The sequence below is a fragment of the Peromyscus eremicus genome, chromosome 2 (genome assembly GCF_949786415.1).
Source record: "Peromyscus eremicus chromosome 2, PerEre_H2_v1, whole genome shotgun sequence".
Lineage (NCBI taxonomy): Eukaryota > Metazoa > Chordata > Mammalia > Rodentia > Cricetidae > Peromyscus > Peromyscus eremicus.
This window is the reverse complement of record NC_081417.1, coordinates 149,502,888-149,530,838: the sequence shown is the minus strand read 5'-3', so window position 1 is coordinate 149,530,838 and position 27,951 is coordinate 149,502,888. Positions and strand designations below refer to the sequence as shown.

At 48.6% G+C, this 27,951-nt stretch overlaps 1 protein-coding gene across 1 annotated transcript; it reads right to left on the bottom strand.

Annotated features, from left to right (window-relative positions):
- Window positions 1–6,597: 6,597 nt before the first annotated feature.
- Mul1 (mitochondrial E3 ubiquitin protein ligase 1) lies at window positions 6,598–14,703 on the bottom strand. Its single transcript, XM_059255270.1, has 4 exons — window positions 14,454–14,703; window positions 10,585–10,672; window positions 9,888–10,008; window positions 6,598–8,369 (listed from the first exon to the last, which is right to left on the bottom strand). The coding sequence occupies exons 1-4, from the start codon at window positions 14,571–14,573 to the stop codon at window positions 7,640–7,642; spliced, it is 1,059 nt and encodes a 352-aa protein (XP_059111253.1). The 5' UTR covers window positions 14,574–14,703; the 3' UTR covers window positions 6,598–7,639.
- Between the last annotated feature and the right edge of the window lie 13,248 nt (window positions 14,704–27,951).

Sequence of the window (27,951 nt, the reverse complement as noted above, 5' to 3'; positions counted from 1 at the left end):
TACCAACCAAGTCACTGTTCTCACCCGCAGTCCAGAGGCCACCTCCTCCAGGCAGCCTTCACTCCTGTTCTCTTCACTGGTGTTCTCCTTCAGTCCATGGACACGTGTGAGGCTAATCCTCATTGACAACTGGAATCACTTAGGCCAGTTGTCCTCTCCCAATGCTGTGACCCTTTAGGACAGTTCCTCATGTTGTGGTGACCCCCGACCATAAAATTTTTTTTTTTTTTTTTTTTTTTTTTTTTTTTTGGTTTTTCGAGACAGGGTTACTCTGTGTAGCTTTGCGCCTTTCCTGGAACTCACTTGGTAGCCCAGGCTGGCCTCGAACTCACAGAGATCCGCCTGGCTCTGCCTCCCGAGTGCTGGGATTAAAGGCGTGCGCCACCACCGCCCGGCCATAAAATTATTTTGTTGATACTTCCTAACTGTAATCTTGCTACTGTTAGGGATTATATTGTAAATATTTGTGTTTTCCGATGGTCTTAGGTGATTCCCTGTGAAATGGTTATTCAACCCCAAAGGGGTCACGACCCACGTGTTGAGAATCACTGGCTTAGGTTCCGCCTGGGTGTGTCTGTGACCCACCCGAGTATTGGTGTCACTATCCCGTGGACTGGACTCTTGGATGGACTGGCTCTTGGACTGAATACAAAGGGAAAGGGGAGGAAGCAAGCTGAGCTTTCACGGTCCCTCTGCTTTGTAATCCGCCCAGACGTGAGCAAGATGCTCTCCACCATGCCTGCCCCGCCACGATGCCCTCCACCACGCCTGTCCTGCCACGATGCTCTCCACCATGCCTGTCCTGCCACAGTGATGCTCTCCACCATGCCTGCCCTGCCATGACAGACTGTTTCCCCTAAAACTGTGAACCAGAATAAATCCTTTCTCCCTTAAGTTGCTCTTGTCAGGTGTTTGGTTACAGCAATAAGAAAAGTAACTAACACAGGAAATCAGCACCAGAAGTGGGGCCATTGCTGCGACGAGCCTGGACATGTGGTCTGGATCTACAGGCTAGAAACACCCTAGAATACCGTGAAAAGAACTTAAGGGGCCATGGTGGTGGAGATCTGGACCACCAGAATGAGGAGAGAGGAAAAAAAGACAGCAAAGATTCAGCTCATGAAGTTTCAGAGGTGAACAAGAACTCTCTTGGGAACTGGGGCAGGGGCCATCCGTGTTACATTCTGGGTCCTTCTGATCACATCCTGAGAACCTAAGTGACAATAAAATGAAAGGTAACGGGCTAATTTGTTTTGTGGAGGAAATTTCCATTGTTTTCCATCTGTTCCATGGTTACTGCTCACTCCCGTCAGTCAGATCCACAGTGAGAGAACAGAAACACATGGGGAATGAGCAACTGGGCGAGCTTGCAGAGGCAGCAGATATAATCATTAAGGGGACTAGTACCATGGAAGAGAATCCTCACACTCTGCCCTGGGACCAGGGGGAAAGCGCTCTGTGAGCGAGACCCCACACAGCAAAGGCTCCACTGTGAACATGTGAATGCATTTGAAGAGAGATTGGACAGGAATGCAACTGAAGGGGTCTCTTGCCCAGACAACTGCCTTTGGAGGTGTTTTTCCTGGGTCGGCCGCAAAGCACACAGACGCCACTGCAGCTGGAGTACAAGCGGGTCAAAGTGTGTCTCCAGCACACAGCAAAACTTATCAGGTTGCCAATGTGATGCTGTATAGACATGCAAAAATGCAAGAGTTATAGGGCCAGAGAGGCTTGCAGCGAAGTTCCAGAGAGTGAGTTAATGCAGCCAGTGTGTGTGGCAGGTTCAGGTTCCCTGTGAGGCTCTGAGAAGCCACTGTGTGAAACCATCAAGGTCAAGCCTAAGAGGCAGTGGAGACCTCGGGATGTTAGAGACACCAGGACCATGGGACAGAGGTTGTGTGCTGCCGGTGGCAGTGCTGGAGAGATACAGCTACTCAGGTCTTCTGGAGCCTAGATGACGCCATGAGTCCCAGATGCTGGACATGGGCTCCAGGGTTTGGTGTCTGCCCTGCAGGGTTCTGGTCTTGCTTTGACAGATTCTTTCCTTGCTGTGCCTCTCTGTTCCTTCCCATATTTATTCTCTGTCATTGTATATCAGAAGGATGGAATTTGGTTATTTCATAGGGCCCACAGTGGAAGTTTGTCATGGGTCTTGGGAGAGACATTAAGCCTAGTTTTTGGACAATATTGGTTTTATTAAGACTTGGGGACTTTCAGAGATGAACTCAACACATGTTGTATTGATATGGCCGTGAGGGGTAGAATGTTTGTATAAAGTGGTGTGTTCAGTGTCAAGGTGACGAGAAGTGGACTTGTGATGGCTGATCATCACTGTCAGTTTCTCCGGATATACAATCACCCAGGAAACACATCCTGAGTGTGTCTGTGAGAGCATTTCCAGAGAGTTCTAACTCAGGAGGGAACACCCACCCTGGATTGGGAGATACCATCCTATGGAGAAGGAAGCTGAGCACCAGCTTTGACTTTCCTCTGCTTCTGATTTGTGAACCAGCCGCCTTGCCTGCCCCACCATGATGGGCTGTTTCCCCGCAAACTGTGATCCAAAATAACTCTTCCTTCAAGTTGTTTTCTGTTCGGCCTTTGGTTCTAGCAACGAGAAAAGTAACCAATAGCATCCACAGCTAAGAGCTTAGGCACTGGAGTACTGGGCCTCAGTTCAGTCTTATTCCTCCTGTGTATTTGGTGAGACATTCCACCCCTCGGGGCCTTGGTCTCCTTTTATTTAAAGTAAGAATATGATACAGGCATACATGCCGTATTCCCATAACTTGGCTCAGGTAAGAAGGTCGAGAGTTCAAGAAACACGTGTGCTACATAGCTGTGTGAGGAAACAGAACGGCAACACGATTTACTTCCGGGTGAGGAAGGAAGAACATCACACAGTGTGTTAGGGTACCCCATACTGACAGCCTAAAACCGCTCTGCTGAAGGGAGCTGGGCAACAAGGCTGTAAGACTGGGGGCAGTGATAGAGGAGAGTGTATCTTGGGATCTTAGAAGAGCAGGACTCAGGAGAATGACCAAGTGACAGGAGACACACAAGCAGTCACCAGGACAAACAGACAGTAGTGAGAGGACAAGGACTCCGGGGGCTGAGTCAGTACGAGCGCAGAAGACACCATGCTGTGGCTAAGGAAACTGGCTCAGGTTTTGAGTCAGGGAGATGAACTTGGAGAGGTGGCCTCCGAGATGCCTCGGAAGAGGTGAGCCTTGAACCTGTAGCTGGCAGGGAACTTGAAAAGAGCTTAAAAGAGAAGGAACATAAGTGACTTAGTGGATCACTCCAGACTCATCTTCCCATGACATGCTGCCCTTGGATGGTTTGCTTCTAATGATCCTCTGATGTGCTCCAGCCAGAAAAACCTCAGACTACTGTAGTGTGTGTGTGTGTGAGGGGGGCAGGGATTTAATAATCATTTTTATGTGTGAGGATGTTTTTTATATGTACCACCTGCATGCCTGATGCCCTCAGAGGCCAGAAGAGGACATCAGCTCCTCCCGAACTGGAGTTAGAGATGGTTGAGGACCACCATGTGGTTGCTGGGAATCGAACCTGGGTCCTCTGGAAGAACAGCCAGTGCTGTTAACCTCTGAGCCATCTCCTCAGCCCCCACTATAGTTTAAAGATCCTTCCAAACCCACACTGCCACTTTAGTGCCACTGTCACAGGATGAAGAGATGGGGCCAAAAAGTGAGACCATAAATTTAATAAGGCCGTTGTGTATGTGAGGGGGAACTATTTAAACAATTTGCCCCCTCCCTTTCTCTTCTCTCCCTCCCTCACCATGTGATGCCCTCTGCTGTTATGACACAGGATGAAGACCTTCAGCAGAGGTGAGTGCCACGCTCCTGGATTCCCTAGCCTCCAGAATTGCTAGAAATCCACCTCTGTTCTTTATAAATTACCCAGCCTCAAATTTTCTGCGATAGGAACAGGAAATAGACTAAGAAAATGTCCTTCTGAGGTATCCAATGAGCCAAAGAACAATAGAATGCACTGAAACACATTCCAGGCCCTTTAGGACAGAACTGGGTGTCATTTTACTTCCGTAGGCACGAAATACACAGTGTTTGATGGATGAACAAATGCCCCTCAGTGACACCCAATTCAGCATGCCCTCCTGCCCTGCAGGATTCCCCAGCCTCAGAGCCACGGCCCAGCTGGCCTTTCTAGGACTTGGGAGCAGGCCTGTGAAGGGCATGAGATTGGCCTACTTTTTCACATTCCTGTTTGCTTTTTAAATGTTCCACTAGAATTTTGAATGAATTGGGATTCTGAAGAACGCCTCCCAGCCCATCCGCTACCAGGGTCTGGACTGGTGGATGGATGTGCTGATCCACTGGTAAAAATGCTGTTTATGGTAACAGAGTGGGCTCTCTGTCGCTGTGGGCTCTGCACCTGTGGATTTAACCAACCACAATCAAAAGTATTTATGAAGGAAACTGAGCATGTATACATTTCTTTTCTTTTCTTTTTTTTTTTTTTTTTTTTTTTTCGGTTTTTCGAGACAGGGTTTCTCAGTGTAGCTTTGGTGCCTGTCCTGGATCTTGCTCTGTAGACCAGGCTGGCCTCAAACTCAGAGATCTGCCTGCCTCTGCCTCCCGAGTGCTGGGATTAAAGGCGTGTGCCACCACCGCCCGGCCAATTTGTTTTCTTATTCCCCGAACAGCACAGCATACCTTTTCACCCAGTTACCTGGAACTTCCTTATATTAGGATAATCTAGAAATTACTCCATGTGCACAGGAGGATGCATGTGGAACTTAGGCATTCTAGGCCATTTTACATAAGGGCTGAGCATCTGTATACCAAGTTCTCCATGAGGGTCCTGGAACCCAGGACCATGGACACAGAAGGACAAGGCTGTCTTCTGGATAACTTCTCTTACTGGGTTCCCAGGCCTCAAGAGATCCCAGCAAAGGCTGCAGTCTGTACAAGTTAGGCCGAGGCAGCCTGACCTGCCACGCTGGTTCAAGTACTGGAATGAATTGGGGGTGCCAATATCAACCGTGGGGGACTAAAAGCATTAGCACGTAATAGATGCCTGCATGGGTATTCCAAGCCAGCAGCAGTTACTCAAGATGACTCCCATCTAACCCTGTGTGCCAGGGATTAAAGGGGCAATGAGAGGAATGATAGGCAGCTTTGGGACACGTCGGTCCCACTGACAGCTCCCCTTCCTAGCTCCATCTCCCTTAGCACCCCTCAACACAACCTTGGCCCTATATATCGGTTTAGACTCCCCCACCCCCACCCAGAGGTGAGGCTTGTAAAGTGGAAGGAAGGAGCTGCCACAGACGACAGGAGTAATAGCAAAAGTCAGCCCAGGGGCAGCTATGCTAGGACCAAGCAGGGACCTGAGACCCAGAACCTAGCACCAGGGGCCACACCCACTTCGTACAGCCGGGAGACTTCTGCTCCCAAGTCTCCCGCAGTGACTTCTGGAGTCCTGCAGAAGTCCACTGGGGGACAGACGAGCCACCTGCCCGCCTCCTAATCCCTCTGCTCAGATTTGCTCTCGACTCTGGCAAAGGCATAGAGAAAGGCGAGGGAAGAAGGGTTCTCCCAGTGGTCCCCTCACCCTGCCCGGCCAACAGTCTTCACACTTCACTACCTGTCTGTCCCTCAGCATGGTCGAGTCTTCCTCTACCGACTGTTCTTGCTGACACAGGGACTCTGTGAGCCCCACAGGAACTACTTGGAGGTTCCTGGGCAAGACTCTTTTGTTCTTTTAGCTTTTTGTTCGCTTCGAGCTCAGGCGGTGGCCACAACGTGCTAGTGAGCTACCAGCCCGCGTGAACTTCACTTCCCCCGGCTTGTACAACCACTGGCACAGCCTGAGGGCGGTGGTGAGGATCACCCTCTTTGTAATCGCAGGGTTCGTTTCTGGGATGTTTTCAACTTTTCCGGCTCTCTTAGTTTTGTGTATGGGTGTTTTGCCTGCATGTATGTCTACACACCATGTGCATGTCTGGTGCCCACATAGGTCAGAAGAGGGCAACGGATCCCCTGGAGCTGGAGCTGGATGGTTGTGACCACCATGTAGATTCTGAGACTTGAACCCAGGTCCTCTGCAAGAACAAGTGCCATCTCTTAAAGCACTGAGCCATCTCTCCAGCCCCAGCTGTTTTGAGATGGGGGTCTCACTATGTAGACTAGGCTGACCTCGAACTCACCAAGACTGGCTTGTCACCATGCCCCACTTACTGGAGCAGCAGCTGGTACAATACTGTACACACAGCACTGAATATTAACATCCCCTTGCTGTCCACAGTGCCCCGCTCTACCTCAGCTGCTCCAGTGTTCCAAACAAGACAACTATGTCAGCAAGGTCAGGTGGCAGCCCAGGCCAGCTGTCTAGGGTAGTATTTAGGGCTCACTAGAGTCCCCCGTGGGCATGGCAAGCATGGGGACCTCAACAACCACGAACTGCATTCCATCTTGGGGAGCCACCTCACAACCAGAGGAAAACAGAAGTCTCCAAGCTCCATCTCACCCTGTCATGTGGAGCTTCAACTCCACCCCAGGGAAGCCTCCTCAGCCACTCAACTCCAGTGAACAAAGCGAGAGACACACGTGACGCAGCAGTCTGTTTAATTTGTACCGCTCACTCGGACAGCGTGAGTACCAGTGTCAGAGCCTGGAAGAAGCCCTTCTCCCGCACGAAGGAGGACAGGTAAATATTCAGAAGAGGAGCTGTGAGTGACTCCTCACCGCTCAGATGAAGGACAGTCTCCCATTTCTCTTGCACTCACAGGTTGGGGGGGGGGGGTGAACGCTGCTGGGGCTGTTGACAGGACAGTGAAGTAGTCTTGCCAGGCCTGCTGTGAGGGTACCCAACAGCTACCTTTCTTTGGCAAAAGCAAGCAGAGAAGCTACAAAGGCCGGCGGCCAAGACAGCAGTGACCTTCACTTGCTTTCAGTGAGGCCTTGCCACAGGAAATCAACAGAATGCTCTAAACACATGCCAGGCCCTTTACGACAGAACTGGGTGTCGTTTTACTTCTGTAGGCACGAAATATACAGTGTTTGATGGATGAACAACCCCCTAGAAACACCCAGAAATGTCTATTGTCCTCCTGCTGACCTGTGTCCCCCACACATGGGCCAGGCAGGCATGCTGATCTTACTTCCTGTCGCCTTCTCCACACGTGTGCACACACTACCCAGTAAGCAAGTAAAAGAGAGACCCAAGCGGCCTGTCCTGCCTGACAAGTTTTAAGAAATTCCTTCCCATGGACAGAAGCAAGGAGTCTGGGCAGTCTCCCAAGAGGCCACACTGCAAGGCCCTCAGAGCTCAGCCTTTCTCCCAAGCTAAGGGAGTCAGCACCCCAGGGAGCAAACGTCGAGACCACTGGCCTTGGTGCTTGGACAATGAGCTGGTCTTACTCATTCACACACACGGATCTGGCTCCTGAGAAGGGGGACCTCCCAACAGCCCCCACCAGGTGCTTGGAACCGGAAAGGGACCTGTCCAGTTGAAAAGCAACCCCAGCTGTCGGAGATGTGGGGCTCGACAGTGTCCCCTCCACCGTACCTTAAGGTACAGCCAGCCCACCAAAGGCCTCAAGATAAACCCTGACTAGGGGAGGGACGTTTGCAGGGTGACTGCAACACCCCTAGCTGTTGTACAGGGGAATCACCCTGGTGATCTCCCGACGACAGATCGGGCACCTCTTGGGCTCTGGCAAGGCGAGGTAGCACTGGCGGCAGGAACAGACGTGCCCGCACTCGAGGAAGACGCAGGACTTGAAGCTGCTCAGACACACGACGCAGGCGCTCTTCAGACTCTCCCTGTCCTCCGGCGAGGCCTGGTTCAGCAGGTTGGCCTCGTGTTCAAGGAACTCCTCCTGGAGCTGCTGCTGGCGCAGGCGCTCCTGTCGCTGCAGGTACTGCCTCCGCAGGATGAAGAAGAGGGTGGCACAGGTGGCAAAGCCGAACACCAGGACCAGAACCTTCCAGAGCCGCACACTGGACTCCTGCCTGTGCAGCAGGCTGTCAAAATCCTGACTGCTCAAGTAGTACTGCATGCCTTGCTTGGGGGGCTGCAGGCGGACGGAGTTGTTGTCCAGGACCAGTTCGCCAACCCCGGTGAGAGTGGCCCCCACCTTCAGCATCTCCTCTGTCTCCTGGATGCCTTTGGGCCGCTCCCCACTGATGTAGTGGCCGATGGCATCGGTGAACGACTGCACAGAGGGGTGGAACTTCTCGTATACAGTCTCCAGGCCCAGATCCACCGAGTCGAGGGGCTTCAGCACCCGCACAGCCACAGCTACGCTGTCCTCGTGCGGGACAAGGTCAAAGGGCACAGTGTTAGTCCTCTGGTGAATGATCTTGGAATAGTCATTCCTAAAAGAATGCAAGGACCGAAGATGAACAAAAGAGGAACAGGTACCCAACTCCCACACAGGGCCACCTACATGCAGATACCGCCCCAGAACCCACGGGATGGATTCCGCCATCGTAACTGGAGGCTGGTCTCTAAATCAGTCTATTCTAGAGCACTGGTTCTCAATCTTCCTAATGTTGCGACCCTTTAATATAGCTCCTCATATTGTGACTCCCCAACCATAAAATTATGTTGCTACTTCATAACTGTAATTTTGATACTGTTATGAATTGTAATGTAAATATCTTTGTTTTCCGAGCCGGGGCGGCCGGGGCGCACGCCTTTTATCCCAGCACTCAGGAGGCAGAGCCAGGCGGATCTCTGTGAGTCCAGGCCAGCCTAGTCTACAGAGCAAGATCCAGGACAGGCACCAAAACTACAGTGAGAAACCCTGTCTCGGAGAAAAAAAAAAATCTGTATTTTCCAATGGTCTTAGGCGGCCCCTATGAAAAGGTCATTTAATACCCCCAAATGACCCAGAGGTTGAGAACCACTGTTCTAATGTATTAAATCACTGAGATCATAGCGAGGAGAGTCCACTTTAGATCCTCAGGTTTCAGTGGGCAACAGGTAGCAACAGAGGTCACCCTTAGTGTTTATTCCCTGTGTTGCTGTCATATAAATACCTGAGACAAAAATCTGCAGGGGCAGATGGGAAAATGGTTTACTTCATGTGATGGCACAAAATTGTTGTTTTATTTTATTTGTGCTGAAATGTGGTAATATTTTATTTGTATGTTAATTAATAAAGTTTGCCTGGAGATCAGAGGACACAGCCAGCCATAGACAAAAGTCAGGCAGTGGTAACACATGCCCTTAATCCTATCACTTAGCAGGCAGGATCTCTGTGTGTTCAAGGCCACACTAGGGAACAGAGCCAAGTGTGGTGACACATGTCTTTAATCCCAGTACCAACCATAGAGACCTGGAGGTCTGTAGAGACAGGCAGTGACAAGGAAGTGAGGTGGCTGGGCTAAGAGCCAATGAGAGGGCAGAACAGCAAGGCAATAAAAGCCTGGGTAGACAGAAAGTAGCTAGATTGGGAAGCTATGGCAGTGTGGTGAGTAAGGTTAGCTGGTAGCTCTCACTATTTCCCTGATCTCTGCGGCTTCACCCTATATTTGGCTCTGTGCTTCTTATTTAATAAGACTGTTTAGAAATTCGTCTACACAAAATTATTTAAACAAATCCACACGTGACTAATGTGTAAGTGAGTGGTTCTACAGCTGCAGTGTGCTAAGAATCAACAGATTCAGGTCCCTTCTGTAATCAGGAAGTGGGCCTAGGAGCCTTCTCTGTCTGTCACTGGCTGCCTCCCAGGTTCTAAGGGAAGTGCACATTCACACAGCAGTTCTGGGGTGTGGAGAGGCAGGCTCTGCAACTGTCCCCCAAAACCAGAGACCCAGCAAGGCCAGGCCCAGCCTCCAAACAGACAGAGTGAGCTTCCAGCCAGTGGAGAGCGACGAGAGAACACGCACCAGAGGTGGGTTGTTCGGTTCCACACCATCTTGTGCTCCTGAAGCGTCAGCCGCTGGATCACCCCCTTACAGTTTTCCACAAACTGGCTGTTGAGTGTTTCTTTAACAGACCGCACAGCTCCTGTGGAGAGAGCAATCATGGTCCTTCTGAATCAGGACGGCGCTGCCCCGGTTTCAAGGTTTCAGCATGAGTTTGAGCTGAGTTTCACTAATTAATCAACACAATGGCATCTGTATCACCACAAGGCACATTTGGGTAGCACTCTGCAGATCACCTTATGTAGGCAGTTCATTCGAGTCAAATCACTCAGGTCTTAACTAACTTATACCACACCAAGTCTCTCTATAGTAATCAGAGACCCACAATGGTTTGGTCACCTTGCCCAAGACAATAGGCCCCAGTACCACTCAAAAGCTCTAACGATGGCCTGCAAGTGGGCTCAGCAGGTGAGGTGCCACTAAGTCTGACAACCTGAACCCTGATACCTACTTGAAGGTGGAAAGAGAGCCAACTCCCCCAAGTTGTCCTCTGACCTCCACAAGGGCAGAGTGGTACCCTCCCCTCCCATACGAACAAGATAAAATACATAAGTACATAAATAAATGTGAAGGGGGGGTCTGTATGTCAGCCAAGATGGCCTTTACCTACTACTGGAAAGAGGCAGTTGCTGCCACTCACACTAAAAAGCAAACACACCTTCAATGACAGCGTAAGGCACACACTTTCCCGGCGCTTCTGAAAGAATACCCTTTAAATCTTCACCCAAATGGATCTTCTTAGCTCCCTAAATGCAAAAATAAATAGATATTAAGTTGGCCACTGAATACTGACATGCTCAATCAAACTTAAGGGGTGTGTGTGTGGTGGGGGAGATGAGGAGACTGGACAGGAGGGAGTATCTAGACGATCCAGTTCCGAAGTCTGGCCCTGAACCTGACCATAAACAAGCGGGTGCTCTGGGCTCGTCTTTACCGAGATTGGAGGCGTCACCATTGGCTTCCAGTTGAACAAAACACTCCTTTAACATGAACACTTTTACAGGAAAATATAAAAGGTACTAGCCACTTGGCATACTGTAGATGAACTTCAGCAAAGATAGGGCTGGATTAAGCTGGATCCTTAGTGATTTTGAACAACTTCATTTAGGATTCTGTTTCCAAAACTGGAAAGGGAGGGGAAACCACAACCTCACGGGATTTTTTGGGTGGGATAAGTGAACCCTGAGGTATGGGAAAACCCAGTGCATGGCTGACTCGTGGAGCCTTGCAATACTCAAGCATTCCCATGACCAAGAAAAACACCGGAGTAAGATACAAACTCAGCTCTGTGCTTCTGTAACCTAACCACAAAATGAAAATCTAAACTCAGGAGTCCCGTGACTTCCCAGGAAGGGTTATTTCATCCTTTTAGGAATTAACTAGGTCGCATGCATCCCAGGCTGGACTGGGATGCCACACGCATCTGAGAATGCCCTTCAACTCGTTTTCGTTGTCCTTTGTTCTGGGGTTCATTGTTTGTATGTTTGTGTTTGGTTTGGGGGGGTTGTTTTGTTTTGTTTTTTGAGACAAGGTCTCACTGTAGCCCTAGCTCCCTCAAACTCACTAGGTAGACCAGGCTGCTCTGGAACTCAAAGATTCACCTGCCTCTGCCTCCTTAGCACTGGGACCTTCTGATCCTCCTGCCCAACCTCCCGAGTTCTTTACTACAGGTGCATCCCACCACACCTGGCTTATGGAGTGCTGGGGATCAACTCCAGGACTTCATGTAGACTGAGCAAGCACTCTACCAACTGAGCTATATCCTCTTGTCCTGGCAAGGCTTTTTAAGGTCATCCAAAGACGGGCCCTGGAGAGTTCATCAATGCCAAGAGTCTCACATACAGCCAAGTTGAAGTCAAATGGGTTTTGGAGTCAAGAAAGTGAAATCTCAGTTACACTCGGAGCCAGCCACTCCAGGAGTAATTTAGTAATTTAATTAGGTGAACAGCTGGGCAGCTGGACTCCTACTGGGATGCCATTTGTACAGCAGACCCAGTTGCCTCCTCATAAACTGCTTCATTGCAGAGTCCAGAACTTCTTTCACTGCAGGAACGCCACGGTTTTGTTTCTGAGCCCTTACTGAAATCAGCCTGGTGAACAAGGACTTAGGTTCGGGAGTCCACCTTTCATATGAGTGCCAAATCAAGCCTTTGGCTGACGAACTGTGACATTTCAGCCAAAACAAAACCATTAGCATGGACTGACCATCTACTACTTGTCAAACACCGAGTTAAGAATTGAGATGTGAATAAAACAAAGCAAGATTCTCCCCTGACCGTTAAAGGTCCATCTCTCGAGGTCAGCTTGACAGTTCCAACAAAATAATGCTGTCAACTAAAAACAGAGGGGAAAGCTCAGTGTCACTAGAGTTAGGGTCAGAGCTGTGCCTTGGCATCCACAACTAGCCAGGCTCAGCCACCTGTCCTCAATTAGTCTACTAAAAAGGCTGAATAGTAAAAAGCAGAAAAAAGACATTTATCCACTGTAGCCACATTGGGAAGGGGAAGGCAAAGATATCCAGTGGTTCTACCCCAAATCTTTCTTTGGGTCCTAACACAAAAGTATGGGTTTTTCAAATTTTTACTTTATTTATTAATTTCTATGTATATGAGTGGTTTTGACTGCATGCTTGTCTGTGCATCACGTACATGCCTGGTACCCACAGAAGTCAAAAGATCCCCCAAGACTGGAGTTACAGATAATGTGTGAGCTGCCGTGTGGGTGCTGACAATCAATTCAGGTTCTAGAAGAGCAACCAGTACTCCTAACCACTAAGCCATCTCTCCAGCAGGAAGCAAGGTTTAAATGGCAGAACTGAGCGGTCAGGTTAAGGTATGGTCCTGCCCAGCACCACTGGCTCAGCCCGTCCCTCCTACCAAGGTCATCCTGACAAATTTCTCCTCTGACCCTGCCCAGGTCCTCGGCTTTTCCTTCTCCCAGCAGCAGGAGCTTCCTGGGGGAAATTCCAATTTCTTGGAGTCCACTGTTTCAATAATCTGATAGTCAATGGGAAGGACACAACAGAAGTCCTCACTCCTGCCTTGCTGTTATACTACACTTGAACACAAAGACCTATCTTTTCTAAGCTGTCATGGTTGCATTCCTCTTGCTGGGATAAAATACTGGGAGAAAAACAACATAAAGGAGAAAGGTTTAGTTGGGTTCACAGGTCAAGGATTCACTCACTCATGCTAGGGAAGTGTCCTAGCTAGTTTTATGTCAACCAAACACAAACCAGAGTTATCTGAAAGGAGGGAACCCCAATTGAGAAGCTTTCCCCATAAGACCCAGCTTCACTAGAGACTGATGGGGAGGGTGCAGCCCATTGTGAGTGGTATCACCCCTGGGATGGCAGTCCTGGGTTCTATTAGAAAGCAGGCTGAGCAGCAAATGAGGAACGAGCCAGAAAGCAGCACCCCTCCATGGCCTCTGCATCAGCTCCTGCCTCCAGGTTCCTGCCCTGTTTGAGTTCCTGTCCTGACTTCCTTCAATGATGAACAGTGATTTGGAAGCATAAGCCAAATAAACCCTTTCCTCCCCAAGTTCATTAGGTCACAGTGTTTCATCACGGTGATGGTAACCCTAAGTACTACAGGAAGTCAAGGTAAAAGGAGCTTAAAGAGGCTGGTCATGGGATAAAAAGAAACGGTTTGCTTTCTGACTGGTTAAATAAATGAGCCTCTAAATTTGCTGCTTTCCGGACTGGAGCCACACATGTCCTCCATCTCCATCCCAAACGTCACCCTGTTTAAAGTGGCTACGCCCCCCGTGATGGTTAATTTGAATTGTCAGCTGGCCACAATCTAGATTCACTTGGAAAGAGTGTCTCAATGAAGGGCTGTCTAGATTGCGTTGGCCTGTGGGTGTGTAGGCATATCTGTTCAGAAACGGTCTTCACTGCTCTAACTGAAGTGAGAAAGCTGGCCTGTTATGTTGTGTGTGACACCATCCCTAGGTTTGGGCTCTGGACTCTGTAACAGAAGAGAAATCAAGCTGAGCACTAAGCATGCATGCCTTTGTTTCTCTTTGCTCTTGCCTCAGAGGTGATTTGACAGCTGCCTCAAGTTCCTGCCTGGACTTCCCGCGAGGATGGGCGGTCACCTGGAATTGAAAGCCGAATAAACCCTTTCTCCCCTAAGTTGCTTTCTGTCGGACTATTCTACCTCAGCGAAGGAAACAAAAGGAAACTTTCCGTTTAACTATCCTTCCACTTTCCTCTGCCTCACTCCAACACTTCTCACTCCATCACACCGTCCGATTACGTGTAGATGTCTCGTCCAAGAATGAACTATCCACAAGGACAACGACCTCTGTTTCTCTCACAGCAGTTTTTTCGAGAAATAATTTTAGGACAAATCGGTAACGTTCAGGGTAACTCCAGGGACTTCAGAACGAAGGGGCTGGGCAGCCTCGCTGCAGCGGGTGGCCGGGGTCCCCCTCGGGGCCGAGCGTCCTCTGAGGCCCCGTGGATCCCCGGTTCGGCTCGGCGCGAGCGGCCGGCGAGGCCAGGCCGGCTCCCGCACTGACCTTGAGCTCCTGGGCGACCTGGGCCTTCTGCCGGTAGATGGAGTACAGCACGGCGGTGACCATCGAGCTGGTACCCAGCAGGATGAACTGGCCCAGCGAGGGCCGCGATCCGCTCTCCATGACGACGCCGAGCCGCGCCAGCCGCCAGGAAGCTACCCGCAACGCCTACGCCGCCGGGAAACCCTTCTCAGAAAGCGGAGGCCCGGCGCCCGTTGATGACGAAAGCTATACCGGAAGTGGGGACCGAGCAAAGGGAACCGGAAGGACGATGTTGCCGAGGTGATTGCGATGCTGCTGCGGCCTCCTGGGAAACCGATCGGATCCCAGGAGGACCTCACGGAGCCGCCGCGAACGACTCTATGACCGTGTCAGTTCCACGAGCCGGCTGTGGTCACGTGGGAGCGCTCCCTCGGGGTTTCTAGGCTTTCTTGCTGGCTTACTTTTAAATTATATTTTATTTATCCTGTGAGTGGGTGAGAGCGTGCCACCTTGCATGTGTGGAGAGCAGGATACCCTGTGAGAGTCAGTTCTCTCCTTGCACCTTGTGGGTCCTTGGGATCGAACTCAAGTCCTTATCCATAGCGGCCAGCGCCTTCACCCACTGAGCTATTTCTCCAGCCCTTGCTGCGTTATTTGATGTCCCGGTCATCAGATGGGGAGGGGGGTAAACTGTGCGTTAAGTACTAAGGGGTGTTACTCATTTAAGCTATCGGGTGAACCTTGAAACCTGGGTTATATTCCGTCCTCTTTAAAGAAAATGCGGCCGGGGGATGGGGAACATGGTCAGAGCCATAGTGCTGAGGAGAGCTGGAGAGCAATTAGCCCAGCCGCAAAGCCCTCACCTCTGCGCCAGCTGAATCACTAAAGTAGCTCTTAATCTACCACCACCACCACATAAAACCGCATGTCTATTTAATAATAACTGCAACTGCGTTTATTGAATGACTGTTACGTGCCACGTACTGTGATTACGTTTCCTAGGTTTGCATTCCACGCCACGGTGACCTTAGGGACCAAACCCCGGGCCTTAAGTGCTCTTCCACTGAGCTCCATCCTAGCCCCTCCAGGCCAGCATTTGATGCACACCACCACCATAGTGCGGGTTTCAGGAGAGGAAACTGAGGCTAGGCTCAGATCTCTAAAACTGGCTTCAAACCTAGGAGGCCCACCAAGGACCCTTCCGACTCCTCTCAGGCATCTGCTTCCTAAAACAATCAGAAACTCCCAAATCCTCACCAGCACATCTGCCTGCAAAGCCTTTGTTCTTCGAGCAGCATCCTACATGTTGTACTTTGAATTTTTCAAAATGGAAGGATACATCTGCTGTCCCAAATCAACAATAATCCTTGGAGTGTTTTTTTTAATAGCAAAAGAATGAAAATGATGAATGTCAATAGTCAGTTGGTTGAATATAGTTTGAAATACTTGTTGAGGCAGGGAAAATGTTGGGACATGAAAAAGAAGCCCCTTGCCAGAAAATAATTCCAGTATGGGGAATGGTGAGACAGCTAGCCAGTAAAGCTTTGTGCTTACTGTCAAACCTGAATTCAGTTCCTGGGACCCAAGCTATGGGAGGAGAGAACTGGCTGCCAAAAGTTGTCCTCTGACTTCAACTCAGAGACTACAGCATGTACACACACACACACACACACACACACACACACACACACACACACACATTGTCTCTGTCCCCTCACCCCTGGTATCTATGGGTTGGAAAATAGAAAAGCAACTGCAAATGTGTTTGATTTTGATCCTATTTTCATTTGTTTTTTTCTGTTGTTGTTGAGACAGGTTTCACTATATAGCCCTGACTAGCCTGGGACTTACCATATACCAGGCTGGCCTCACACTCAAGAGATCTCTCTACCTCTGCCTCCAGGGTGATGGGGTTAAAGATGCACTCTTCCACAACCAGAAATTCTATTTACTTTTAAAAGGAGAGAGAAGAATATATATTTTATTTTCAGGGTTTTTTTTTTTTTTGAGGCAGAATCTCAGATAGCAGAGTCTAGCCTTCAACTCACTATGCAGCCAAGGATGACTGTGGTAGAAGATTATTTTAAGATGCGTTACATTTGTTTAGGCTGTGGAACATTTGCTTTAATGATGCAAAGATGTGTTGCATTCTTTTATGTTGCATTGGTTTAACTCTGTAAAGCTGTGTTACTTTGCCTGTCTAAAACACCTGATGGTCTAATAAAGAGCCGAACGGTCAATAGCGAGGCAGGAGAGAGAAATAGGCGGGGCTGGCGAGAATAAATAGGAGAAATCTGGGAGACAAAAGAAGAAAGAGCAAGAGAATAAGGAGAGAAGGATGCTAGGGGGCAGCCACAGACTAAGAGTGAAAGTAAGATTTACTGAAGAAAAGGAAAAAGCCCAGAGGCAAAAGGTAGCTGGGATAGTTTAAGTTAGAAAAGCTGGCTAGAAACAAGCCAAGCTAAGGCCAAGCATTCATAAGTAAGAAAAGGCATCTGTGTATTTATTTGACACCTGGGTGGCGCCCCCCCCTCCACCCCCAACAAAGATCAAAGAGTAAAAGAAAAAAACAACAACCAACAGATGACCTTGAACTCCTAATCTTTTTGCTAACATTCCAAGTGCAGGGATTACAGGCCTGTGCCGCTCCTGGCTTAGAAAGACATGCTTTCAGATCTCTGGAATGATTCACAAAAGACTGGTCATATTTAGTTTCTTCCATAGAAGGAAACTGGTGCCAGGAGAATTTTGGCCTCAGTTAAGATCCCTAAAAGTCTAAGGGAACTCCTCAGGCTAATCTAAGCTATGGGGAGCTGGAGGCTAGGTCACAGAACACAGAGCATGCCCTTGAGAAGAGAGGCTTGAGGCCAGATGCTGCAGGTCCCTACATGGTAAGCCAGAACTTCACCATTAGGGGTAAGATCCAAAACCTTTTGAGATGAGGAAGGCTGTGCTCTAACTTGTTTAATAATCAAAATTCCTTTATCCTCAGGTTACTGTAAGGGAAAGAACAAAAGAGTGGCCATAACATTGAAATCTAGGAGTGTCCTCACTGCATATAGGTTGGGGGTCCTCGGCTACTGGCCGTCCTTGCCTTATACTCCAGGCCCTTGTATGGCCTTCTTGGAAGTGTGTTAAAATGCCCATCACTTTTAAAAGAGACGGATTGGTTGAAAATAACCAAGCCTTTCTTTCCTTTCGTCTGCCTAAGGCTAAATTCCTTCTGGAGTGGTGCTGAGCACATCACAGACAGGCTGAAGTGTACAGCAGTGGGTTACAGCCATGGTAGGAACGAGAGTTGGGCAATTTCAGCTGCCGCCAGATGTCCCCAGGGAACCATTTCCAGCTGGGGATGGCTGTCCTCACTGAGTCACAGTGAAGGATGAGCCTCTGACTTGGGGAAAGTGAGCTGAGCTCCTAAAGCAGAAGTGGGTGGAGGAGGCGACCTGGGCCCGTGCCACCAACTGACAGTACATCACCTCAGCTCCAAGTTCACATTTTCCTTCAGAGGAGCAAAAACGCCTTCCAGTCACTGCATAAGTGCCCGTAAGGCGTTTGCTAGGGTCTAGGGACCAAATAGACTTGAAAGCTAGCATGTTAGCACCTGCAGGGACATTGCCAAGTGAGTACCACAGGGAGCAAGAAATGGAAAAGATGACAACATCCGAATTCCCACCTTGCGAGGACAGATGACATAGTTATCAAAATTATCTGATATATTCATCATATTTCTTGTGGTGTTAGGTCCGAAATCCTACACACGCTAGGCAAGCACCTCCCACCAAGTTGTGCCCCAAGCCTGAAAATACTTTTGAAATTAAAAAGTCATTTTATTATATTATTATTATTAGTGAAGGTGGTGGTGGTATGAAAGGGGTATGCCCATGCTGTGGTGCATTTATGTGGAAGTCAGAGGACAACTTTTGGGGGTCACTTCTCTCCCTCCAGTGGGTTCTGGGGATTGAACTCAGGCCATGAGGCTTAGGTAACAAGAGTTTCACCCATTAACCCATCTTACACACCACCACCACCCCAAACATTTTTAATGAGCATTTATCCCTTCCAGTATTCTCTCTTGTACAGAGATGGGATGCAGGACTTGCTTCCTGACCTCGCAGAGGGCACAAGAGAGACATTTTTCCTTTAATAACTAATTGAAAAAAATCAGCATTTATAAAATGGAATGTGTTATGGAACAGATTTATCTTTATTTTTATGGATGTGTGTGGTTTGCCTGCTTGTCTGTACATACACCATGTGTGTACAGTGCCCATGGAGACCAGAAGAGGGTGTTGGGTCCCCTGGAACCACCTAATGTAGGTGCTAGGAACCTGAGAACCTAGACCCTCTGCAAAATTAATGAACCAGCCGGGCGGTGGTGGCGCACGCCTTTAATCCCAGCACTCGGGAGGCAGAGGCAGGTGGATCTCTGTGAGTTCGAGGCCAGCCTGGGCTACCAAGTGAGTTCCAGGAAAGGCACAAAGTTACACAGAGAAACCCTGTCTCGAAAAACCAAAAAAAAAAAAACCAAAAAAAAAAAAAAAAAAAAAATTAATGAACCATCTTTCCAGCCCAGAACGGATTTGTTTTATAAAGAATAACAACAACAAAAGCTAAAAGGAGCAGTAAACTAACAAGCTATGGGCATCTAGGATCAGTTAATCATGCAATTAGAGCCAGCTTTGATGGGGAGCTTCCCAACAGCCATGGCAAAAAGGAAATGCGGTGAGGTACAATTAAGTGAAAAATGAAGCGATCAGCCAAAAGTTTGCAATTCAAGGTCATTTGTGCAGGCCCCAAAAGGAAGGGGCCCAGTTATTTATAGGTCAGTAAGTTGATCCACTGCTCCCCAATGACAGCTCTGATGTCAGAGCTCCTAAGCATACAGGCCTTGAGAGGCTTTTAAAAGAAATGGCATCCCCATAACACCCAAGCCCACGCTACCATCTTTCTAAATGCTAATTGCCACCACGGATCTCTGCAGATGAAGCACGTGTTGAAATCTTTCCCTTATGTTTGTCCTGTTTCTGGTTTTTGTGCCAGATGTTGCTATGTTACCCAGGCTAGCCTCCAACTCCTTGGCTCAAATAATCTTCTTGCCTACTGAGTAGCTGGAACTATAGGTTCATGCCACAGTGCCTGGCTTCTTTTATCCAGTTTTTAATTGTTATTTTTGATGTGTTTATAGTGTTGGGAATTGAACCTAGGGCCTTGTGTGTGCTAAGCAAGCACCCCACCACTGACTACACCCCCAACCCTATTCTGGTTACCAAGAGGTCTTTATATATAAATATATATATATATTGAGCTAAATCCCCAACTCCTATATATTCTTGATACAGCCCTTGACCAAATCACATACATGACTTGCTGGCATTTCTTCAGGTCTCCAGCTAGACCTCTCATTAGGCTGTCTTGGAGAACAGAGGTCCCGAGATTTTATGACGTCTGGCAGATCCATTGTTACCTTTTAGGGATCTACTTTTGTTGGCTCATCTAAGAAATCTTTGCCTGTGGGCTCAGGAGATAAGGGTGCCTGCTCTGTAAACACAAGGGCCTGAGTTCAAATTCCCAGCATCCTTCTAACAAGCCAGGCATGACTGCACATGCCCATAACCCCAGCACTGGAGAGTGGGATGGTGGGTCCTGAGAGGTTGCCGGCCAGCCAGCCTAGCCAAAAAATAGTAAACTTCTGGGGACAGCGAGAGACCTTGTCTCAAAATGGGAAGACAGAGAGTGGAAGACGCTCAACATCCTGCTCTGGCCTCCACACAAACGCACACAAGTGTACATGCTCACACAGTCATGTGCATACACCACACACAAACGCACACATATACACCACACTACACACATACACACACTACACAAACACAACTACACACACACACACACACACACACATTTTGTCTACATTAAAATAACTAAGATGGCCAGGCATGAAGATGGATTCTAGAGTCCCAGACTAGGGAGGTAAGGCCAAGGCTTGAGAGATAGGAAGCCAGTCCTGGAATATGTAGCAAGGCCATCTCAAAATAGAACGAGCTGAGTGTGGTGGTGTGTGCCTTTAATCCTAGCAGGTGGATGTCTCTGAGTTGAGGCCAGCCCAGTTAACATAGGGAGTTCCATGCCAGCCGGTGTTACATAGTGAGACCTTGTCTCAAAAACAATAAACAAATCACAAACATTTCCTCTGTTTTCTTTCAAAAGTTGCACAGTTTTAGGTGTTTGTGATTAACTTTGGCACCTGGACCTGGCATGGTTTCCCATGTAACAGTATAGTAACAAAGGCTATGTTCACTCCCAGCTCACACATACATACACCATGGCTCAGCCAGATGAAGTCACAGAGTTTACCCTCAACCCTTTTACATACTTGAGTAGATAAACTTATATGTATTTTTCTGAGATTGGGTCTCATGTATTCCAGATTCACTTGGAAATTACTATGTAGCTAAGAATGACCTAAGAATTGAACTCCTGATTCTACTGCCTCCACCTCTCAGTGTGATGGACTGTCTTCATGCTCACTATGTCCAGTTTATGTGGTGCTGGGGATCTGTGGTAATATATTGTGTATCAAATAGAGCTTGCCTGAGGATTAGAGGACAGAGCCAGCCACTGTATTAAACATAGATGCCAGGCAGTGGTGGCACACACCTTAAATCCTAGCACTTGGGAGGCAGAGATCCATCTGGATCTCTGTGAGTTCAAAGTCACCCTGGACTACAAGAGATTGATTGAGTCTAGGAGAGAAACAGAGCCAGGAAGTGTTGGCACACACCTTTAATCCCAATACTTGGGAGTCACAAGCCTTTAATCCCAGCACGTGAGATCTCATGCCTTTGCTACCAGTATTTGGGAAACATACACACCATTAATCCCAGCACTAGGAAGGAAGTGATATGGCTGGGCAGAGAAAGGCATATAAGGCGTGAGGAGACAGGAACTTGAGAGCTTTCGGCTGAGGAATCAGAGGATTCATGGAGATAGGATCTCACCTTCCATTCAGCCTGAGGATTGGGTAGTGGTAAGAAGTTTCTCTAGTGGCTTGTTCCTTTGTCTCTCTGATCTTTCAGCATTTATCCCAATATCTGGCTCTGGATTTTTATTTTAAGACCATTTAGGATTTGTGCAATAGAATAATCCCATTTAGTTCATACCGTTGGCCCCAGAAACAACCTGGCAATTCCCATCCATGAATCACATTGCTTGTATTCAAATATTTATCAGCAACAGCCCATGTGAAGAACTAGTCTGGAAGCCAGGATTCCTGGATTCAAATCTAGGCTCAGGTCAGCCTGTGACTAGGGAAAATGCAAATTATTTGTTTGAATAAACTCGCTCTCTAAAAGCTCTTTAAGCATATCTTGGGAAATTTTCAGTCGTTGTTGCAGTTGATAGTTTTGGCCACGTGGGAGCGCCAGGAGTACAGACACAGAAGATCAGCGCCCAGGAGGGAGACCAGGCTCTAAGCAAGGGAGATGAGGCAGGAAGGGCAAGAAAGATCTGGGTTTTGTTTTTGTTGTTGTCGTTTGGGGGGCTTTGTTTTGTTTTGCTTTATTTCTGTATTGGTTGATTGGCTTTTTTTTTTTTTTTTTTTTTTTTTTGGACACAGGGTCCCATGTATCCCAGGCTTCCCTCAACCCTACTGGGTAGCCAAAGATAGCTTCAGACTCCTGCCTCCACCTCTCAGGTGCTGAGATCATGGGAGTGCATCACCAGGGCTGCTTTATGTGATGCTGGGGATTGAACCCCCATTTGTGTGCATGCTAGGTGAGCACTCTACCATCTAAACTACATCCCCTGCCCAGGCAAGGGAAATTTAAGGAAGGCACCGAGGTAACTGTGACCAGGGCCCAGGACATTCTTAGACTCACTGCTCATCAATAGGCCCTGAGGCAGGATCTGCAAATGGTCTTTACCTCCGGCCTGACTTGGGAAGCAAGGGAGCCATGTAGCCAGAAGGAGGACACCCACACCCTGTGGATTAGGACAGGGGACTCAGGTCGGGCTTGGGAGTCAGGTGCCTGAGAGCTAGGTCAACCATGCCATCTCTGGCAAGGCCCATCACCTACTTGAGTGTAGGAGGTAGTGGTGTTGTGTTGGTTTAGTTTGGTTTGTTTGGTTATTGAGACAAGGTCTCCTGTAGCTCTAGATAGGCCATGAACTCACTATTTAGTCCAGAATGACCATGAATCCCTTACCCTCCCACCTCGTCTCCCAAACACTGGCCCTGAGTCTGTCCAGTGGATAATGGAGGTAGCTGACTCCTCATGCATCTTCCTCTGGGAATTCAAACCAATAAAAACTAAGGGAGGGAACACGTTCTTCTCTGCATATCCTGGATCGCCATTTCAGCATCACAAAGCCCCGCTTCTCCCAGCTAGAGAAAGGAGAATGTCCCCACTTCTGCGCTATACCACTGAGCTCAGACAAGCTGAGTTTGCAGACTCTCAGACTGGATCCAACTGTGCATTCTACAGAAAATGTGATGGACCAGCCTGACTCCATCTTAAGAATAGAAGCCATCTTATTACAAGGTCAAAATAAGTTCATTCCTGTTTCCTGTAAAACTTCAGTTTAACCCTGTCCTGACCCGTTGTCTGGAATTCGACATGCCCCACACCCTATACCCTGACCTCCACCCTGATAAGATATTCTGCCAAATCATTTTGAAATGTCCCACCAAGTTCCTAGTAACCAAACTCTTGGAAAGCCCTAGTGTTGCAGATTCTGAGCCATCTAAACCCCATTTGCTCCTGCATTTGATGCAGTTCTCTTAAACCCCACTTTAGAGAGAGAGCGCTGTCCCACAGAAAATAAAGCTTGCTTAATTTGACCCAAAATTTGGGTGGGTGGTCTTACTCTAGTTCAGGGGAATTAACAAATGCACTGAATATTTAGGTGTGATTAGCCAATGGGTCAATGTAGAGGATGTTTTTAGCCTGCAATTACAGAATACCAGGAGGGCAGGGAGGTGGCGCACGCCTTTAATCCCAGTACTTGGGAGGCAGGGGCAGGCGATCTCTGTGAGTTCGAGGCTGGCCTGTTCTACAAAGTGAGTTCCAGGACAGCAGGACTACACAGAGAAACCAAAACGTGTGTGGGGTGTGTGCGTGCGTGTGTGTGTGTGTGTGAGAGAGAGAGAGAGAGAGAGAGAGAGAGAGAGAGAGAGAGATGGGGTATATGCGTGTGTGTGTGTGTGTGTGTGTGTGTGTGTGTGTGTGTGTGTGTGTATGTGTGTAGAGCTTATATTAGCCAAGAATTCACTATGTTACAAAGTCATCGAAACTCAAGGTTAAGAGGAGACCAGGGAAAGGTCAAGGATGAAAATCTAAGGAGACGCCCACCATCCCATTCATAAAAATGCCTCCTTAAGTCTGCTCTCTAAACATCTTGTTTCACTTGCTCCAATCCTCTGCTTGACTCAACTGAAATTAGTCAAAGGGACTGGAGATGGCTCAGAAGTTCAAAACACTCACATCAGACCTGAAACTCCAGCTCCGGGGGACACAGCACCTCTGACCTCTGTAGGGACCTGCACTAGCATGTACATACTCACACACACGTACATAAATAAAATAACTAGCTGGCCTGCACTAACGCGTACATACTCTCTCTCTCTCTCTCTCTCTCTCTCTCTCTCTCACACACACACACATACACACACACACACACACACACACACACACGTACGTACGTACATACGTACGTAATTAAAAATAAAATAACTAGCTGGGATAGCTAACCTGGTTTGTCTTTGATATACCTCAATGAGGAGACCTCAACTGGGGGATTCCCTCAATCATTTTGGCTGGAGGCCATATCCATGGCGTATTTTGTTCATTGGTAATTGATGCAGAAGGGCCCAGCTCACTGTGGTGGTGCCTTTCTAAGGCAGGTGAGCCTTGGCTGTGTATGAGAACAATGGCTGTGAACCAATATACACCATTCCTCCGTGGCTTCTGCTGCAGTTCCTGCCTCCGGGATCCTGCCTTGAACTTGTGTCCTGACTTCCTCTGATGCTGGACAGCAACCTACAAGCTGAAATAAACCTTCTCTCCAAGTTGCTTTTGGTCAGTGTTTTTATCACAACTGGAAGCAAATGAGAACACGAAGTTAAAGACATAAGGGGAAACCTCAGGCTGCGTGTGAGTGGGAAAGGTAGCATCAAGGCTGGCCACAGAGCATGGATGCTACTGTGATTGCCGAGTTTGGGATAAGAGTTTGCACTGTGATCCAGGGACGGGAGTCTCAGGGCAGGGGGGAGGGGCTGGCCATCTAACAATTCTTCCTATTTTAAGTCTGAATCATCACACGTTTTATCTACGGAATCATTTTTTAAAATATGTGTCTATGTTATGGCTATTTTATTTTGATTTATTTTAATTACCATTGGGCCAGTGAGATGGCTCTGCTGGAAAAGGTGCTTGTTACTTAGTCTCATACCTGAGTTTGACCCCCCAGAACCCCTATGGGAGAAAATTGTCCTCTGACCCCTCGAATTAGTACCATGACACTAGAGTCCACATGAACAAACACATAACATACACAACTTTAAACAAGTTTTTAAAAAATGAGTGTCTGGCCTGGGTAGTAGTAGCACGCACCTTTAATCCTAGCACCAGGAGGCAGAGGCAGGCAAATCTCTGTGAGTTTGAGGATAGCCTGGTCTACAAAGTGAGTTCCAGGACAGCCAGGGCTACAGAAAGAAACCCTATCTTGAAAAAAAAAAAAGGAAGAAGAAGAGTAGGAGGAAAGAAAGAAAGAAAAAAGAAAAGGAAGGAAGGAAGGAAGGAAGGAAGGAGGGAGGGAAGGAAGGAGGGAGGGAAGGAAGGAAGGAGGGAAGGAAGGAAGGAGGGAGGGAAGGAAGGAGGGAGAGAAGGAAGGAAGGAGGGAGGGAGGGAAGGAAGGAGGGAGGGAGGGAAGGAAGGAGGAAGGGAAGGAAGGAGGGAGGGAAGGAAGGAAGGAAGGAGGGAGGGAAGGAAGGAGGGAGGGAGGGAAGGAAGGAAGGAAGGAAGGAGGGAGGGAAGGAAGGAAGGAGGGAGGGAAGGAAGGAAGGAGGGAAGGAAGGAAGGAGGGAGGGAAGGAAGGAGGGAGGGAAGGAAGGAAGGAGGGAGGGAGGGAAGGAAGGAGGGAGGGAGGGAAGGAAGGAGGGAGGGAAGGAAGGAAGGAGGGAGGGAGGGAAGGAAGGAGGGAGGGAGGGAAGGAAGGAGGGAGGGAAGGAAGGAAGGAAGGAATTATCTTCCATGAGGAGCCAGTGTTGTCTTGGTTATTGCTCCCAATGGGACCTGACCTCATCTACCGGCACCCACACTGGCTCTCCTTGCCCACTTCCCTATTTATCTGTCTCCAGAGCACTCACTACCGTGCAAGAGGTAGACCCGAAATGATGAGTGATTATCACTGGTAATATAAATTCATCAAGGCCACCAGATTATACTTTCTGTCTACCTGTCATACCCTCAACTCTTTAATATTTTCTGGCACATAGTAGGTGCTCCGGTATGTGTTTGTTAACTGGATGAACTGAAGGATAATCCACCTGGGCAGGCAGGTGGCATGATGGTCTTGTAGAAGAGGATGCTGGGGCTCCAGAGGACCACGTGGCTGGGAAATGGTGGCTCCAGAAGTAACACTCACCACTAGAGGCAGAGGCCACTCCTCAGAGGCCTTCTAACTGGACCCACAGCCATCCTGGGAGGAAATGTGGGCAGGAGTTTAAAAAGCAAAGGAGATGCTCTGGGGTGTTGGGGCTGGTTACTAACGAACACTAAGAGTAAAAAGAGGAAAGCCCCTGTGTTCATGACTCTAGGGTATCACTGACAATAGGAAATTTAGCTGGAGATGGGAAAACAAACATCTTATTTAGCACAGACACTGATCTCAAGACACAGCCTGACTTTTAACAACCGCACAGTAGGAGGCTGTGCGTCTTCCAGGGAGGAGATGCACTGGTCTGAGATGCTTTGGAGAAACTTAGTGGAGACCTTTCTTCCAAGCCCAGGACATGATTACAGTTTGGCCTGCCTTTTCTGCGAAAGAAGCAAAAATGAGGCTGGATTCTCTGGTTCCCACCCCCACCAGCCTCTCCTCAGTTAACCACCCCCTTCCTTCCTGAGCCTCCTGCATCCCCGCCCCGTTCTTTTGGTCTCAAGTACAACTTGCATGTTTGTTTATCATCTGCTAAGACTTAGGGCTGGGGAGCATGGAGCACATCCTGAATCGTGTCTTCTCCGCTTCTGGGGCCCAAGTACAGGCATATAGTGGGCATTTAGTGTTATGTTCACACACACAGAGCAAGGACCCAGTAAATAGGGGGACAGGTGAATGGTGATGGCTACATCTGTTAGAGATTTGGTGCACAGGAGCATATGTTGCTCTGTCTACTCCCATGTGTATCCCTGGTGGGGTGCAAGCAAATGTCCAGAGGTTGGAGCAGCATCAGAGATGAGAGGGATGGGAGACAGACACCTTCCCTCTGTGTGTGTGGTGGGGGGGAGGGGCAGCACTCTGGCCATGTGAACTTAAAAAGAGTTGCCTTTTGACTGGGAGCAGGGGTCCAGCCTTGGACCTCACTATTTCCTAAAACTTCCTTGTTATCCCATCCATTCTAGAAGGAATTCTGACTGTTCACCTTCCCTCTCTCTCTCCTCCCCAGCTCATAGGCAGAAAGACTACAAGGCACGCCCCCCCCCAAAAAAAAAAACCATGCAGAATGGCGGTTGCTATGAGCAGCGGGATCCACATGGTACTTGACATCCATGGTTTTAGAAGTTCAGTTGCTATGGTAACAAATACCATGTTTTCCAGACTAAAGACTAATCTCTGGTTCAAATCTAAGGGAGAGGAGGCTCTTTCTAGACATCTCCTGGAGTGGAGGGGGTGGGAGCAAGCTTTCTGCTGAGGATTCTATCAACATCAAGGAATTAACTCAAAGCTCACTGAGCAGCAGGAGAATCAAGCTACACCCAAAGCCAGTCCAGGCTGAAGGACAGCCCAGTGCCCTCTGGGCAGCTACTCTGGGCACTGTGGTCTCTGCAGAGCACGCACGTGACAGGTGCTAGTGTGTGAAGAGCAGGGCCTGAAAGCCAGATGCTAATTCCAAACCAATATTCACAGCACAGCTGCTGTGAGCCACCTGTAGCCCCAGATAAGAGGGGAATCCAGACAAAAACCTACAATCTGCCCTCAAGAGTACAGCTGGAGCTGGGTGTGGTGGCCCATGCCTTTACTCCCGGCACTTAGGAGGCAGAGGCAGAGTTCCGGGACAGCCAGGGCTACGTAGAAGACCCTGTCTCAAAAAAAAAAAAAAAAAAAAAAAAAAAAAAAAAAAAAAATTGCAGGCCCAACAGTTGGAGCTCCCCACCCCACCCCAGGGAGAAAACTCAATCAGTGAAGTACCTGCCCACAAGTGTGACTGCCTGAGTTCGGATCCCCAGCAGCCACATAAAAGCTAGGTATGGTGACACACCCACCGTCTACTACCCTAGCACTGCACAAGTGGAAAGCAGAT

Bases quoted from the DNA above. Each gene is read 5' to 3' on its own strand.
- Mul1 (XM_059255270.1), bottom strand. From the start codon at position 14,573: ATGGAGAGCGGATCGCGGCCCTCGCTGGGCCAGTTCATCCTGCTGGGT. The intron at 10,009-10,584 runs GTGTGTTTGCTT...CTCTCTCCACAG, and splicing joins GCCTTACGCTGTCATTGAAG to GAGCTGTGCGGTCTGTTAAA. The intron at 8,370-9,887 runs GTGCGTGTTCTC...GCATTCTTTTAG, and splicing joins AACCGAACAACCCACCTCTG to GAATGACTATTCCAAGATCA.